Source organism: Protopterus annectens, chromosome 10.part0 (assembly GCF_019279795.1).
Source record: "Protopterus annectens isolate FY-2018-M chromosome 10.part0, PAN1.0, whole genome shotgun sequence".
NCBI lineage: Eukaryota > Metazoa > Chordata > Ceratodontiformes > Protopteridae > Protopterus > Protopterus annectens.
In genome coordinates this window covers 1,755,661,148-1,755,679,090 of record NC_056744.1, presented here as the reverse complement: position 1 = coordinate 1,755,679,090, position 17,943 = coordinate 1,755,661,148, and the positions used below count along the sequence as shown (strand labels likewise).

General features: G+C 40.6%; 1 protein-coding gene across 1 annotated transcript; it reads left to right on the top strand.

Annotated features, from left to right (window-relative positions):
* Positions 1–465: 465 nt before the first annotated feature.
* On the top strand, positions 466–17,619 carry LOC122812872 (arylamine N-acetyltransferase, pineal gland isozyme NAT-3-like). Its single transcript, XM_044084917.1, has 2 exons — positions 466–620; positions 16,678–17,619. Exon 2 carries the CDS (start codon positions 16,678–16,680, stop codon positions 17,515–17,517), a length of 840 nt encoding a protein of 279 aa, XP_043940852.1. The 5' UTR covers positions 466–620; the 3' UTR covers positions 17,518–17,619.
* Positions 17,620–17,943: the final 324 nt, after the last annotated feature.

The window sequence follows — 17,943 nt, the reverse complement described above, 5'->3', positions numbered from 1 at the left end:
TCTAAGTTGTGTTTTGCAATACTAGCATTTACATTTTGGTAGCTAGCTAGTTAACATACTAAACTACATTAACAATTGCAACATCTAGTATAATAGTAACTATGCTACAATAAACTCAGTCTGTGCAAGTTAGAGCAGTTGTAGCTTGCCATTAGGTTATGTCATTCCTGCCCTCCAAACCTTGCACTTTCAGTTTTTGCATATCAGTCCTTTGATTTCTTTGCCTAAACCACGAACCCAATACGAATTTTTGATGTAATGCTTTATTTCTTCATATTTTTAATCCCAAAATACGAGCTAACTAAAGGAAATGTACCCAGTTCCCAGTCAGGCTTTGCTAGGAGGAAGTAAACAGGGTGGTGCCACTGCTTAATGTGTCCCTCTAGTAGCAGGAAGAGCAAAAGAGGAACAAAAATGTAGAATGCGTTTCCAGGTGGGATGATAAATGCTGTGACCATCCTTTGCTTAGAATGTTGCACTGGAGCTCTTGGCCTGTTCTTTGGATCCATTACTGTTAAAAACGAATTTATGATGTAGGAATGCAGCAAAATCCGCGGTGATTCATTAGAGGCATTTTTGGAGCTTGTTTTTCATATTTAACTGACATACACAGCATACAGGTAAGCCTTTTCTTGTTTTTAGGCTGTAAATAGGGAAAAACAATTTTTAGAGCTTGGGAAGTTCTCCAAATGCCTTGATAAAGGCAGTTTTCGCTTCTGACTTGTTTTTTTATTAAGTATTTCTGCTCTTTATTTGTGAATGAGAGCATGCTTGGGTATTTCATTTGGAATTTTATTTTCTTTGAGATGAGAAAAGCACAATAAGGAGCCAGCTGTTGTCTTTCTTGTTTAATAGGCATTGGTAAATCCTGTGCAAATGATATGCTGTAACCCTGCCATAAAAGAGTACCGGTGAAATTGAAGTGTATTAACCCACCAGATGTGCAGTAGCAAGCCTGCCCAAACCCCACCTGCGAGCATTTTGACTGCACCACCCACCATTTGATTGAAAGATGCCACCATAACACAAGGTAATATATGCAATATGCGAAACACAAGTTAATTGTGCGATTGATGTGATCTGACAAGTTCTGATACCCTTGATAAGTGTAAGCATGGGGCTGGGAGATTAACCACTTACAGGTTACCCATGTCCATTAGAGAGAGTTTGTTGACTGAACTGATAAACCCAGTACGGTACTTTTCCGTTATCGGGGCAACAGCTCAAACACTCAATGATCACACAGCTGTCAGCTGTGAAGCAGTTGTTAAAGCAATAATAGTGAGATATGGAGATAATACAAATTATTGTTTATTTTATATATTTTTTATGGTAGGAGTGTTAGTGTGCAGTGGTTTGATGCCAAAGTGTCTGTCACCCTTAGAAAAGGTTTTTGTCTGCCCCCTTTGGAGGGGAGGATAATGACTCTACACACTTAGCAGCATTACAAGTGTTGCCCCGATAATGGAAAAGTACCCAAAATACTTCAGTAGCAGTCTAGTTCAATCAGTATTGGCAGCAGTCAAAGTATTCTCATGGAAGCTACTTCAGCTGATTTAAGTGCAGCAGAGCTAATACACACAGTTTTCAATTTTTAACCACAGTTGCTGTGGTTATATGCTGCTATTTTCCATTTGTTTACTGTGTCTTAAATGCTCCGTTTTTAACTCTATGGATTTACCGTTACATTAGCATTGTGCCAATCACGACACATTGCTGTTGTTAATCCCGCCCTTCCGCATGTCAATCATGGTGGGCACGCCCATACCTGCACAAACTCTGTGGTGGGTTAATACACTTCAATTTCGCCAGAGTACCTTTTTGTTTTGCTGCTTGAAGAATTGCTTGTACATGTTGGTAGTACAGGATTTTTGTATAGACCTGACGTGGATTATTAGGGTTTTGTGATCTTCGGAGAGCTCTGTGAGCTCTTTCTATCACAATATCCTTGGAAGTAGTGTGATTTTCCAACAGTGTGGTAAAGATACTTTTTAAGGTATCATGAAGTTGAGGTTGTTCATATTTTATTGGAATTCCTCGTATAAGGATGTTGTTCCCTTCTGCTGTGTGCCTCCAAGTCTGTAATTTTTTGTTGCATTTCTTCTAGGACAGATTTATTATTTATTAGTTGTTTTTGGAGCTCTTCTATTTTTATTTCATTTGCTGCAGATTTGGCTTCAGCATGTTCTAAGCGAGACACCATTTGTTCCAATGAAGTTCCAAATTTTGTCATTTGATCTGAAAAGTTTTGGATGGCAGACTGTATGGGCATTAAAGCTGATTTCAGATCATCCATGGAGTAGACCCCCTCAGGCTTTGCTTTAGAAGTAAATTTCACAGTTTCTTGTTGTTTTTGAGTATGCTGCTTTTTGGAAAAAATATCTTTTTCAGGCGAAAGAAGTTGTGATAGTTTGGTTTTAGTTGTTTGTGAGTCCATTTGATCTTGGTCGTTAGGCATATTGAGGTGGATTTTTAAGAGCAGTACTTTGTTAAAAACTGACTGTATTGCAGTTAATGCAAGGCCTCAGGCTACCATGTGGTCTACTGCAGCAGTATACAGGATTCAAAATAATAAGTTAGTGTGATATATACCAGAAAACTTTTCCCATATCTTTAATCCAGAAGCTTAGCTGAAGCTATTCTTGTCCATGCTGGTCAGATATTGGTGATTGACGAGACTTGATTATAAAGATTCAGTCTGATATTTAAGGAGCTGTAGGGATAGAGTGTTTACCAGTCGTCCACCATCTTGGAATCTGTGCTAATAAAGACTTTAATATTTTTGGGCTAAGTGACTCTCTGAGATCAGTTTTTACTTTGCGAACCACGCTAAATGCCTGTTCTCCTTCAGTGTTTCAATGCGGCTAACAGAGCACAGTTTGCATTATTTTTTGAAATGCTCAGAGGTCTTGTACTGCGGGACTCCCAAACACCAGGGACCAATACTTCAGGAACTTAGATGCGTCGGATCCATATGACCAGTCAGTCATCTGATACATAGAAAATTCATCAATCAGTTTGCAGTGCTTCACTTGTGAACTGCAGAAAAGATGAGTGCCAATATCTGCAACAATAGTGGAAGAAAGCTGTAGTCTCATAGCTGGATCTAATAAGCTGACAGTGTTCTGCAGCAGGGGATCTCTTGCAGGGAAATGTTTTCGCATTTTGAGTAGGACTGCAAAGTACAACTGCTTGGCTTTCTTGAAAAGTTTTTCTCTCTTGTACCCCTGATATCATCCATATGGTCATCCAAATATGTTTTTTCTTCAGGACCAATATGGATTTCACTGTCTTGCAGGATATTGTCTTGTCCTTCAAGAATTGAATCAATGCTACTTACATTGCCCAGAAACTGCCTAGCAATTGAGGGTATAAGTACCCTACTAGCATATACCTGTAGCACTTTCTGGATGTCATTATGTAAGGTGAGCAATTTGCTTTCCCTGCCTTGCATTTACGCATTGAAGATGTGCAGTAGTTCTATGGCATACTGCAGGAATGGGAATGCCAGTGTAATGTCACAGCTCTGCAGACTCTCAGCTATTACATCCACTTTAACAGACAGCTGCTCATGGGACATAAAGTAGAAACTCAGGATGGGCCACAAGGCAAGCATTCTTTTGATGACTTTAACAAACTTAGTCATCCAGTGGGGGCATACCTGATCATTTTGAGAGGTTCACTATCCATGAACTATGCAAATTCTTTATGCTTCTGCTGATGCTGTGCACTGCTGGAAAAGTGACAGTAAATGTCAGATCAATTCCTCCACAGGTACGGCCATTGCCTTTACACCAGATTTAATGTATAAATCTGCAATGTAACATAACATCCCATGTTGGAAAGTTGGGGGCTAAGCTCTTTTAGTCTAGATAGCACAGAATTCCATTTACCAATCATGGATGCAGCATTGTCCGAAGAATAAGCCACCATGTTGCTCACAGGAATGGCAAACTTGCTCAGAGTCATTTCCACTGACACATGCAGGCATGTTGAGGAATCTAACAACATTTTTACCACTGGCATGGTCAAAAATTAAAAAAAAAAGTAAAATTACAAGCAATCTGTCCTCCCCCATATGTGTACTCTGGTCGAGGTACAAACAGTATGGCTCTTTCTGACAAATTTTTACAATGTCCTGCTGATACTTTGTCTTCATTACATCCCTTACAATGCAAACAGCCTTTGTTGGTCCACAGGTCATTTTTTGCACCCCCTCTGGAACCATGCAGCACCTCTTTATGTACTTCAAGAAATAATCCCCAGTTGTAAAAGGCAGGTTGTGTTCAGCAAGGAGACTCATAAAGGCTACGTCAGCCTCCAGTACTTTAGAGTTGGTTTGCTGAGTGGTAAAACTTTCTGTGACTATCCTCCCAGTTGAATGTTTGGCGCTCATCTTCTGCTTTTCAGTATCCACGTGTCACTGTATTTCATTCCTCCCTCCATATCCAACATTAATATTGGTAGCACACGTCTTGCAAAAAGCATATCCATGATCATGCCTGCTTTCCATTACCCAGTCAAAGCTGACCTTCCAGCTGCTTTGGAATGTAGTCATTTGCTTCTTCTTCTTCTCAGAGGCAACATCTTTGGAGAAAAGATGGCATAATTAGAAATGTTTCAAGGAGACAAGTGTTTTGTGAAGTATACTTAAAGTAAAATTAAGCTTGTACGATGCCAAACATTAATCAGAAAGTCTTACTCTTTAGAGTTCCTGCTCTATAACAGTGTAAAAAGCTTGCACTGTACTCCCATCCATTGTGGCTTGTACCTCGTTGTTGTGTGATTCTGCCATTACATTGCTTCTGAAGAAAATAATTGTAACGGTTCAGGTAAAGGATGAGAAACCAAGTGAGATGCCTCTGTAAATGTGTACAACTTGGTAAGCCAATTTAATAAATACCAACATGCATAGGCATAAAATCTGAATGAGCATTATTGCAAATGACTCATAACGCATACAGCAAAAAGCTCAGTCTTGCAAATGATTCATAATGTATGTGTGTCCAACAAAAAGCTCATTATTGCAAATCATGGCTATATTATACCACACAGTTGTGGATCAATCATTACTTAGCCAACCTGAACCTCACTAGGTTTATTTTACAGAAATATTTTCCGACAGATATAAAGTAAGACAATTAGTGACAAGTATGAATATGATCGATTAGGGCATACCAAGGTAGTGAGAAAATCTAACCATTCAGTGGAATTCACTACGCTTTGCATGTACTATACCCTCATACCTTAACTTGACATATTCAGACACCTGGTGACAAAGACATATATTTTGGGGGCACAGAAAGCTAAAATCAGAGTGGTTGTATTTCGGTGTTGCCTTACACCTCATTTGTTAGAACGGGTTTTGTAGCGACATACATTTTCTGAAGGATATACTAGTTCAAATACTTGTTTTTGTACACTAACATATGGTACAAGCTAAATAATTACTTCCAAAAATACTTAAGTGGGCACTGCCTGGGCATATAACACTAAAACATGCGTATGCACATATACCTACAGTACACATCCCTAAGGCTTGTATATGCATATGTTCATAATAAACATGCTAAAAATGTAAAAGTAAACAAAGGGCAGTTATTGTTCCTACGTGTCCACACCACTATAGCTGCCACCTGTAGTATCCAAGCAAAACGTGCACAATGAAGATTCCCAGACTCATACAATTTGGTACACTCAAAATACTCAATAAATTTATCAGAAAAAAGCAATCATAGCTAATATTTTAGAGGCAGAATGACTGAAATAATGTGAGTTTATAGATGGATAGTCTCAAACTAAGGAATGCATTTCCATCGCAAAAAAGATTGAACATTGCTACTGCCAGAGAAAGAAAGAAAAGAATCCACACTGTTCAAAATAAAATAAATGCCACAGATATTTCCCCAATAAATGTACATAACTCAACAAGCATTGCAAACAATGAAAGCTGATTTTCTACGTTTCAAATCATTTAAATAGAAAGTGCACCCAATATCTATGCTTTATGAACACTTTCCCCCAAGAAAGTCCAAACACTGTCCTGAAACTGGCTCCCCTTGAAGCAAACTGTACAAACCTGCAAATCCCACAACAAACTCCTAGCAGAACTTTCAAGAATACAGCTGTATTATTAAGCACATTATTAGACACACTAGCAAATAGCAAAGAGCAAAAATACGAAGCAATCAACTGTGCAGTGTGTCGCACACCTCTTAACCTCCTAGAGCTAGAATTCTGATTGAAGTATAAAATAATGGGGGGACCAAAGGACTCCAAACATACAGACACATTTTAAATCTTGCTCCTACAAATTTAGAAAAATGCTGCAATAAGAAAAATGCTGCAATAACAGAATGTGTTAGAATGCATTCTCTGAAAAATGTGCAGTTCTGAAACTCAAATGTCTGTCATTAGTAACTTCAGTCAGCGATTTGCGAGAAAACACCATATTTTAAGAGGCAGAGAGCAAAAACAAAAAAATATGGAGCTATCCATCAACCCCTTACCACAAGAATTCTGGACAAAGCATAAAATAATGGGGTGGGGAAGACAAGGCCCAAACATACAGACACATTTTAAATCTTGCTCCTATAAACTTAGAAAAATACAGGAATAACAGGATATATTTTATCAAAAATTCTAACCACATTTTAAGAAGAACAGACTAAAAATGTTAGGCAAAAAAGAGAACTCATATAATCAACTTGTTAGCAGAAGAAATCTGGAAGAAGCATAAAATCATATGAACAAAAACCATGTGGACAGATTTTAAATATTGCACCTATACACTTAGAAAAATGCTGGAATATCAGAATATGTGTTAGCAAGCATTCTGAAGCCAAAAGACAACACATTTTATGAGGAACAGACCAAAAATAAAAAAAAAAATAAATAAAAAAAACGTATGTGTCTGCTACCTCGTAGTAGCACAAGAAATCTGGATGAAGCATAAAATAAGGGGGGGGGGGTACAAACAGATATTAGATGTCCTCTCTTAGCGATTTACAAAAGTTAAGTTTACCTGCAATCCTCAAAAATGATCACAGACATAAACCTCAGACATAATGTGCTAAAATTTAGCCAGTCCAGTAGCACCAGCTCCTCTCTGATTTTACAGCATCAATCCAGTTCATCCTTAAGTTGAATCCTTATCCTCGGGTGTGGCAGGCAGCAATAAACCCTTCCCTTCCTTAGATCTCCTTCTCAGGCACAGCAGGCTGTGAATCCTTCTTCCAGGTTCATCTTCTTGTTCCTTGATGGCCTTCCTGTTCCTGACTCACAGGCAGTAGATGACCAGACACTCGACCCTTCAGGCTTCATGATAAGATGAAGTCTGTACAGGCTTCTCCATCATGCCCTGCTTATATGTGGTTTATATGCCTACATTTCCCTTGGGCATAGATTCTTGCTCTTCTCTTCCTGTGTTATAACTGTTTCACTTGTTTACGCTCCACCATCTTCTCTCTGTTCTAATCTCTTTGTGGTTACCTTTGTGATTTATTTCCTGCTCATCTCTCTTACTAGCACATTGCCCATCTTCACCTGTTAGCCTCATCTCCCCTGTGGGATTTCAGACTATTGACACTGTATGTCCTCCCAGTGCCCTTGCATCACCTCTCCTTCATCCAAGGTTGTTTCCCAGACCATGTCTTACAGACATTTCAGATTTTTAGTGTGTGTGTGTGTTGTTAAACTGACTGTGATACTTTGGTTTAAGCATTTGAATATCCTCCATATTATGTAGCCTGAATAATTCCCTTTCCTGCTGCACTTCCAGAACTGCAGGGCATTTCAACGGTGCAGCTGTTTCATTCATTCTTAGTTTATTTACTATCTCCAGCATAGCTTTCCTTCACCTGCAGAGTGTTTTCAGGTAATCCTTGACCAGCTTCATGAACATCCCTGCAAATGGAATAGCCAAGCCTTTTTTGCTTGCCTCATTATTTAAATTTTTACAGCAAAGGAATAGAAACATTCCAAAATATGTCTGTCTTCCTTCTGCTGCTGCTGCCTGCCACCATCCCATTCCGTGTATTCTCTATATTGTCTCTTGATTTCCTGGTATCACAAATCTGTCATATACATTTATTCTAAACAAAGCACAAATTGAAAATGTCAGGCATACAAAACTTCTAGGAGTATCTATAGATGAACAACTAAAATGTGATATCCACCTGCAACAGAACACCCAAAAAACTCATCAGAAACTTGGAATGTTCTACACGCACAACCTATACCTCAGTCCCTCCACCAAATCCTAGCCTCCACTTACCTACCCCCTTCTCTAATGTATGTCACCCCTCTACTTACCAACCTTCAAACCATCCTAAAAGCCAAACTCAAAACATGTTATAGTAAGATCGCAAAATTCACAACAAATTCCAGAAAACTCCTCCCATCACTGTTTTGCTCTTAACTCACTAAAATTGCTGGAACTTACAAACTACCACAATTATCTACAACTTACTACTGCTCATAAACTTATCTTTAAACCCTCAGATTGTCCTGCCTTTAGCTCTGTCTTCACCTTCTACCACCCAAACAGGCACCTTAGATCAAAGAACCAGCAACTACTTCTGATTCACAAGCCAAGCCGGCCTCCCGGCCAACTTCTCTTCTCTTACTCCATAAAAAATTGGAATGCTCTCCCACTTAGCTATGAGAACAACCCAGAATCTTGCTAACTTTAAAATTTCTCTACACACATACCTATCTTCCATCCAGAACTGCTCTTGTACTCAAACCCCCTGAGAACCTAGATCTAATGACACATCTTTTCTCCCTACTGTGTTACCCAAAATTCCTCCATGCAATAAGTATCTCTAAAAATTAATTGGTAATCTGTCACTGCTTTTGTCTGACTACTGAATTGCTAACTATGTCTCAAATTTGTAATTTAATTTGTCTGTAATTTGTCTAATAATTGTATATTCCAGTGTATAATGGTAATCTGTCACTGTTATTTTTCTAACTACTAAATTGCCAGCTATGTTTCCTGCTTCCTGTTGACATCACCTTTGAAGTCACACCTGATGATACACCAGTGCAATCTCATGGCAGTTATGTGGAGAGACAAGAAGAATCTCAGACAGGCTTATGAGCTTTCTGAAAAGTCAACAGGGCAAAGACATCAGCAAAACAAGGCTCACTATGACAAAAAAGTAAAGATGCATGACTTGCAACCAGGGGACAGAGTTCTTTTGAGAAATTTGAGACTACAAGGAAAGCATAAACTAGCTGACCACTGGGGATCTGAGATTTACATAATTTGTTCTCAGCTACCTAATATCCCTGTCTACCAAGTTTGCCCCGAGGGGAAAGAAGGACCCATTAAAACCTGGCACCACAACAACTTAATGCCTTTGACAAAATCAGTGAGACTCATGAATCCAGAACCCAGAATGGCTCAGAGGAAGCCTAACTCAAGGCTATCCCGAATGCTAAGGTGGAGAGGAACTACCCCCTTCAATGTTCAAGAGCCTATGCTCCCTCCTGCTGAAGGAGAGGAGGACAGTGATGATGACTAGGGTTTCAGTGAGCTTTTTTATAAGGATGTTTAAGACCCCGTGGGCTGTAATCTCAATGTAAATGCACTGGAATTTGTTCCTTGTCATTTTGAGCAGCTCAGACCTAACAATAGACTAAGTAATGTTTCTGTGCCTCTTACAGAACCTGATACTGATGGAGGCCCTGCTATTCAAACTTCAGAAAATAGTGCTGAGGACAGTCATGCCATTATGGAAAACAAAAGTGAAGAGGAGATCTTAGAAGTAGACAATATGCCTACTGAAGAACTGGACATTGAATGTGATCTGGGTGACAAACCTGTCAAGCAAAATTCCTTAGCTGTCTCTTCTGAACCAAAACTGCAGAGACTGATTCTGCCCCCACAGAGACTTACATATAACAGTTTGGGACATAGTACACAGGAACCTGTGACCACAGCTCATCGTAGAGTCTGTGCCCATAATCCCTATGCCTCCTACTCCAGTGGTGATACCCCTTCCCAAGTTGCACATAAGGCTGATTACCCTTGGTGGAATGTACCTTTTGAATGCAAAAAAATATTGTTCAGTTGATGGTGCATTAGTGCTTGTAAATATTTTGTTGCTACTCTACCTTTGACTTGGGGGGACCCAAGATTTTCAAGTGGGGGGGAGAGTGTAGCTCCCACTGTATTTCATTGTAAAAGTAATAGACTGTAGTTTTTCATTACACCACAAGGTGGAGCTCTTTTCAGGAATATAAAAGACAATTTCGAAAGTGAAAGAGGGGACTGGATCTCTAACTGAAGGAGGGAAGACTGAAACAGGGAGCTGAAGGGAAAAAGGGCCTTGCAGCTTGACTGGATTTTCTTTTCTAGTGCTTTGGGAACAGGGAAGTGAAGTAGCAGATTGTGTCTGTCTTTTGCTGAAATCCTGGATGATGGTATTTTGTGGAATCAGGAGAGAAGTCTGAAATCAGTAGTTCCACTCCTGCATATAATTCAGCAAGAAAGGAGTTCCTTTGGGCCTAGTACAGAGAAGCCATAGATGAGTACCAGAGTTCTGGCAGGTGATTTTTATACTTTTCTCATCAGAGGAACCATGGTGCCTGGTCACTAGGATATTCTCGATGGAGTGGTGAGAGGCTTTCGCCATCATTTTATATTTTTTATAAGGTTGTTGATTCCCTCCCCCCAAATGCTTTGTGGAATAACTGGGATCCATATGAGCTACAACTTGGGCCCGCCCCATCATGCTGGCAGCAAGACTATAAGTAGTCACTGTCCAGTGAACAGGGTATAATAGAGTGTTTAATAGTTGGCCTTTTTAGAATTGATCAAGGGGGTTGAGGGTGTTAGTTCTGCTCAATGACATTGCATTTTCTCATATTTGTATTGTTGCATTATAAATCTTCATTGCTCAATGACATTGCATTTTCTCATATTTGTATTGTTGCATTATAAATCTTCATTGTTCAATGACATTGCATTTTGCTTGTGTTAATACTGCTGCCTTCAAGAATTTTGATGCTCAATGACATTGCATTTTCTCATATCTGTATTGCTGTATTATAACTCTTTTATTGCCTAATGACATTGCATTTTTCTCCTGCGTTTGTATTGCTGCATTATAAAGCTTTACTGCTCAGTGATATTGCCTTCTTTGTGCATGTTTGAATTTCAAGACCTTTTCTGTTGAGTTCTGGGGAAGAGGGTGGATGTATGGTTTCATTGCATGCATATCTCACCTTGCCTTATTGCTAACTGGTGCACTATTGAAATAATTTGTTTGTGGATATGCTATTGCCTTTTAAATGATGTGTCACCTAGAAAAAAATCTGTCATTCTTGTCACCTTGGTGTGTTGGGTCTAACAGGGGTGCCACCAGAGTCAGGTAGGAAGGAACCCATATCTACTTCAGTTACACCTGTGGGTGCACTACATATAATTCAGTAAAACCGACATTTACTGTTTGATAGTGCAGTAAATTTCAAATGTTTAAAAAAATAAATAATCAAAAAAGTTATGATTTTATGTTTTATATTGTATGTTCACTTTGAGTTTCTGTCTAAGTTTATTGATTAATTGATAATTTCATTGAATTATAAGTGTACATGTTTCATTTCATGTTACTCTGTATTTTGTGGATGAAAGCACTTATTAAAGAATTTTCTTTTCTTTTACTGCAGTTCTGAGTACTTTTTTTTCAGTTTTAGGTTCATAGGTTCATAGGTGCATAGGTAGGTACTAGGCTATCTGCCCGAAGGCATTTATAAGCCTAGCCAGAATGTGTTGGCTTTCGCCGCCCCCTTAGATTAGTTCCCTGTGCCTCTGTCCAGCACAGCCACTGAAGTGATCCCCGAGGTAAACTTTCTGTTTCCCATCCACTCGTCAAGATTTCTTTTGAAGAGTGTTAGAGAGGAGCTCTGCCTAATGTAGATTGGGATCTTGTTCCAAAGCATGGGAAGTCTCTGGGACATGAATCTATCCCTCCAGCACGTCCTATTTATTGTTGTGGTGAGGTTTAGATCCCTAGTCCGTGTGGCTCATGGGGATAAGGTTTTCTTTAGGTGGAGCATGTCCATCAATTCTGGATTGGACATGGCCTTGTATGTCAGGCAGAGATCACCTCTGAGTAGGCAGTATGCAACAGAGTACAGCTGTAATTTCTTCAGTCGAGCTGCATAGGGCATCTGTTTGAGGCCAGTGATCCTCTTGGTGAGGTACTTCTGTGGTCTTTCCAGCTGTTGCAGGTGTCTTGTAAGGTACATCCCAAATGGGGCATTGTACTTTATGATGGGTCTGATGAGTGATGAGTAGAGGGGCACAATGACCTCTTTTGATCTGGATGCGAACCCTTTTGTGATTAGGTGGGCCACATAGAAGGATTTTCTAACCACTTTGGCAATGTGATTATCAAAGGTGAGATTACTATCTGCTTGGGTCCCCAGATCCCTTATTACATCTTCCGTATTTAGGGGACTACCACCTATGTGATAGTTTGTGAGCACTTTGTTTTTTCCAAAGGGGATGACTATGCACCTTTTGGCATTTAGCTTGAGGCCATGGTTTTGACACCAGGTATCTGTCTCAGTGGGACCCTTTTGGTGGATGTCTGTGTCAGCCGGAGAGTCAATTTTAGCCCCTAGTTTGCAGTCGCCTGCGAACTTGGTCAGCCATAGTCCTCTTGTGCTTGCCTGTACCTCTGAGAAGTATATGGCGAACAGGAGGGGTCCTAGGACTGAGCCCTGGGGAACTCCACTTGTAACCGATTTAGAGTCGGACCTAGCTCCCGCAACTCTCACCATGTGGGTTCTGTCCGTGAGCCAGTTAGCAACCCATCTTGTGACATAGGAGTTTATGTTCAGGCTGGTGAGCTTGTCTATAATACCAGAATGGGGAATGGTGTCGAAGGCCTTTGCGAGGTCTAGGTAGGCATGTGTGTACCACCTTTCTCTCATCTATAGCCTTGGAAACTGTCTCAAAGAAGTCCACCAGGTTTAGGAGGCATGATCTGCCCTTAACAAAGCCGAACTGGGTAGGGTCCAGTGTTTGGAGGTTCCCAATGTCTCTGTTAATGAGTTCCATGATGACGCGCTCCATAGCCTTGCAGACCAAGCTAGTCAGGCTTATAGGGTGATAGTTCCCAGGGTCTGTTGTGGCTCCACCTTTGTGGAGTGGAATAACTGCTGCTGTACGCCACTCTATGGGTACATAGCCTGTGGAGAGGCTGAGTTTGAACAGTGTGTTTAGGTGAGGGGTTAGTTCATCTTTGAGCTCGTGTAGGACACAGCCTGGGACACCATCCGGTGCCATTGATGCCGTGTTTTTGGCTTTGGAGAGGGCTGTTTTAACTTGAGTGTCTGTAATTTCAGGGACTCTACATTCTTCTGGTATGGTTATTGGCCCTCTTGGGGGTGAGAGGGAGGTGAAGTTTGCACTGAATCTGTCTGCCAGGATGTTGGCGATATCAGTCGGTTCATTGTATTTTGTGCCATTCTACACTAACTCCGAGCAGATCTGAGCATTGCCACTTAGATTCTTGACAGAGCTAAAGAATACCTTGTGGTTATCTTTGGAGCCCTTGACAATTTTTCTTTCAAAGCTCGCCTTGGATGATTTTATGAGGGATCGTAGTTTCATGCTGATACTGATCAGGGACGTCTTCCCTTCTTGGGATTTTACTCTTTTCTGTACTAGTTTCCTCTTTCTATTGTATAGCTTGTTTATGGCAGGAGTCCACCAGACTGGTTTCCTTTTCTTGGAGGAGTGAGTTTTGGTTTTGCTGGGGATGGCATGATCCATGCATTCTTGTAGGTGCCCATAGAATGCATTAGTAAAGAATTTTGCAGCTTGGACAGTGTTATCCTTCAGCATGGGGGCTTTGAATCTTTCACCTCAGTCTTAAGTAACGTGAAGTTTGCTTTTGAAAAGTCTTTCACGGTGGTTTTCTTGTCTGGGGGTGGGGGCGGAATGTGAATATCCAAAGTGATTTGTTTATGGTCAGATCTAACCAGCGAGGGGTTGACCTCCGGTGTGGAACCCCGGTCGCCCATGTTTGTGATGACCAGGTCCAATATGTTGTCACCTCTGGTGGGAGTGTTGACCAGTTGAACCAGGGCATTTGAGTTTATAAATTCTAGGAAATGTTGAGAAAGGGAGTTAGTACTTGAGTAGTTCTCCCAGTTAATGTTTGGATAATTGAAATCACCCAATATTAGGGTGTTTGGTAGGACCTTTATGTTTCCCAGTGTTTCCAGGAACGTGGAATGGGGGTCCTGGGACATGGTGGGTGATCTGTAGCAAGCTACAATTTGAATTGCAGTTTTGCCCATTGTTAGTTGCATGTGGATGATCTGTGAAGCATCATGCTGTGCCACTAACCTGGAGGTGTGGGTATCCTTGATGAATATGGATACACCCCCGCCTTTTGTATTTCAGTTTGGGTTCTGTGGCCAAAATGTATGGTATGAGTTGTAGCCTGGTAGTGCTGGGGTGCTCTCTGGATCCTTAAACCAGGTTTCTGTTACTGCACATATATCGATTTTCTCCATACTGAGGAGTGCCTCGAGTGCGTGCATTTTGACGTTCAGACTTCTGGCATTGAGTAGCACTACCCTCAGTTTTTTGTTACTTGTGCTATTTACAGCGGTAGGTTTGTCTTTTGAGCCTTGCCTAAAAAAAGCACTGTAGGGGTGGCAGGAGCCTTGGCCAGTATTCAAAAGCCTAAGGGTGACAGGTACAAGCCATCTCTAGCGAAGCAGGGTGGCTTGTCGAGCATGTCATCCCAGGCGGACAGACACTGGATCCCCTTTGAATGACACCAAAAATTTAGCCAATTGTTGAAATTGAGAATTTTTTCTTTATACTGTGGTATCATTCTTGGTGAGGGCAGGATGCTACTCAGGGTCAGAGTCATACCGGCCTGGGCTACGTGATCAGAGAGCTCTTCCATGTCTCTTTTCATGTAGTCCAGAGAGGTATGACTCAGGTCATTCACACCAACATGAACAATGACAGAGTCATATTTGTACTTGTTCTGCAGTGACCTGAGTGCTTGTGTTATGTTTTTTGTTCTATGAATCTGTTCTGCAGCTCAGCTTTAATTTCTGCTTTATATTCCTCAGATCTTGCAGCATTCCTTATAGCCATGCTGTGCCTACAAGTGGTCCACTGAGGTCAGTGCACTACCCTAGTAAACAAATATGTCTTTCCACTGTTGTTTGTTGTTCTGTTGTTTGTTCTAAGGAGTTCACATCCTGGCCTACTATGATTATCTTTTCAAACAAAATGCGCAATTGCGCCTCCTTATTTTAATATTTAAAGCAGCCAACTGTTTATCCATTTGTTCCTGCTCACACATCTTTCGTTTTCTCCATGGGAACACTATTTTTATCCCAAATTTCTGCAGATCTTGGCCACAACTTTGTGCTCAGTCATCCATTTTGGCTGGGATCACTAGCACCCTCCTGAGTATGGTAAATGTCAATCCTTGCAAATGAGTATCTTCCTATTCAAATATACAAAGCAAAACATTGCGGTAGACACTGTTGATTGTAGCTTTCTGAAAATATTTTAGTACAGTTTATTTTGATCAAAATCCCTGCTTATTGATTTGCATGAAATCTCGAATGTAGGCACATCAACTACTCCTTTGGTGTGTGGGATGCGATTGCTATTATGGTAGGTGGGATTTGTAAGGCCAGCACTTTCAGATATACAGAAAGTTTTGTCTGGAGCGGGAGTGTGTATGCAAGTGTTTGCAGGTTAAGGTGAGAGGAAGGGTAGGTTAGGGGATAGACTTTGTGGCATGTGAGGATGCTGGAATGTGTGTGCAAGGGCTTCTTGGTTAGGATGTGTGTGTGTGTGTGTGTGTGTGTGTGTGTGTGTGTGTGTGTGTGTGTGTGTGTGTGTGTGTGTGTGTGTGTGTGTGTGTGCGTGCGTGCGTGCGTGTGTGTGTGTGTGTTTGTTGGGGGGATGTTTGTTGTCTAGTGGTACTGTTAGGGAAAGCGTTTTTTGTAAGGTAATATATAGGGGTGGGGTTATTGACAGCGACAGGGTTGGGATACCGCACATGTCTAAAGTGGTATGGGGGTGTGGCGAAGAAAGGGATAACAACCAAGTTCAACAAGTCAGGTCTGAACAAGGTAAAAGAGATACCAAATGCATTCACAGATTGAGCTCAGAACAGGTTTAAAAGAGGAAAGGGATACCAAACACATTCACGGAGTCAAGTCTGGACAGGATTAAAATTGTTATGAAAAGGATGCTAGACATTCACTGAGCCAACCTGCTGTTATATTTGTGCTGACAGACTAAGCAAAGTCAGGTATTGGACTACTGAAAACGGAGCACAACATTCATGTGCTTTGGAGCTCTCAAAGACCAGGGAGCCCACTGATTTCAGAAACTCCAAATGAACATTAGGTTTTTTGATGTTTTTCACTCTACTGCAGACAATTTTGTGATACGTGATTTCCAAATGAAAGTTGCATTATATCAGTTTGGTCACATGTACACAGTTAAACTATAATCAAAACTAAACAAGCTTCTAATAAATCTGAAATATACTTTGAATTTATTTAAAAAAAATAGATAACACACCATAAGCAATATAAGCACTCTATGTCAATGTGTAAAATGTATACTTTTTTAAGTAATGACCAATGTTATGTCATGTTTATCTACAGATGATGAATGTAGCATCCTACATGAAAAGGATAGGATATAATGGCACCTGCGAGCCAACCTGGAAAACTCTGCAACAGATTCACAAACAGCATCTTTTGTCTGTGCCCTTTGAGACCATCAGCATCCACTGTGGAGAGAGAATCACCTTGGATCTCCAGCTTCTGTACAACAAGATTGTCCTGCAGCACAGAGGAGGATTTTGCTTTGAGCTCAATGGCTTGTTCAGTTGGCTGTTGAGAGAGCTGGGTTTTCAGGTAATACAAATTTCTGGCCAAGTCAGAAACAGATTCACAAAACGTTATGGACGTCCAAATGATCATTTAATCCTTTTGGTGGAACTAGATGGTCAGAAATGGCTCTGTGATGTAGGGTTTGGTGAGGGTTTCAGGTCTCCTTTCCTGTTAAGATCCAATGAAAAACAAGTTGAACATGGTAGTTTCCGTCTTTTTCAGGATGGAGATACCTGCTACTTAGAAAAGCTCCCCAAACCTTTGGCTCTTGGCAATGGAGATGCCATCTGGACTACAATTTACAAGTTTACCCTAGCCAGCCACCACCTTGAAGATTTTAGAGCAATGTGCAACTATCATCAGACATCCCAGAGCTCCATTATGGTCTGCAAATCCTTTTGTACTCTGCACCTGCCTAATGGAATGATCACATACATTGGAAGGAAACTAATAGTAACACAATGTGCAGGAGAATTTTGTACAAAAATACAGTCTGAGCTGGAGGAAAGTGAGATTCCAAAAATCCTGCAGGAGAGGTTTGGAATAACCCTGACCAACCTGTTTATTCCAAAAGATATGAACATTGTGCCTCCACCAGTTGAATGGTAATGGCATATCATAAATGAAAAATAAACACAGAACATGCAAACAGCAGAGTCAGACTATTCATATACATCTTTATGTACACGTTACTTATGGTAAGATCCACAAGCTGGTATATACTGTGTTTTGATTTTTGGAAAAGGAAAGTTTATGAAGCTAAGGAAGACTTCCAGAACTGGTGAGAATTAAAATGACTTGGTTCTTTTTACATCATCATCAGCCTCCTCTTTCCCATTTTTCTACATGGCGTCAGGGTTTCATTTTAAATGTTGCCAACTCTCTCAATTCAGTGCCACACTCCTGCCTTCTTCAACACTCATGCCTGACTGTCACAGATCTTGTTTCACACAATCCATCCACCTCTTTGCTGGACATCCTCACTTCCTCTTACGTTATTCCTATCTGTCCCAAATCTTCCTCACCAGATTGTCT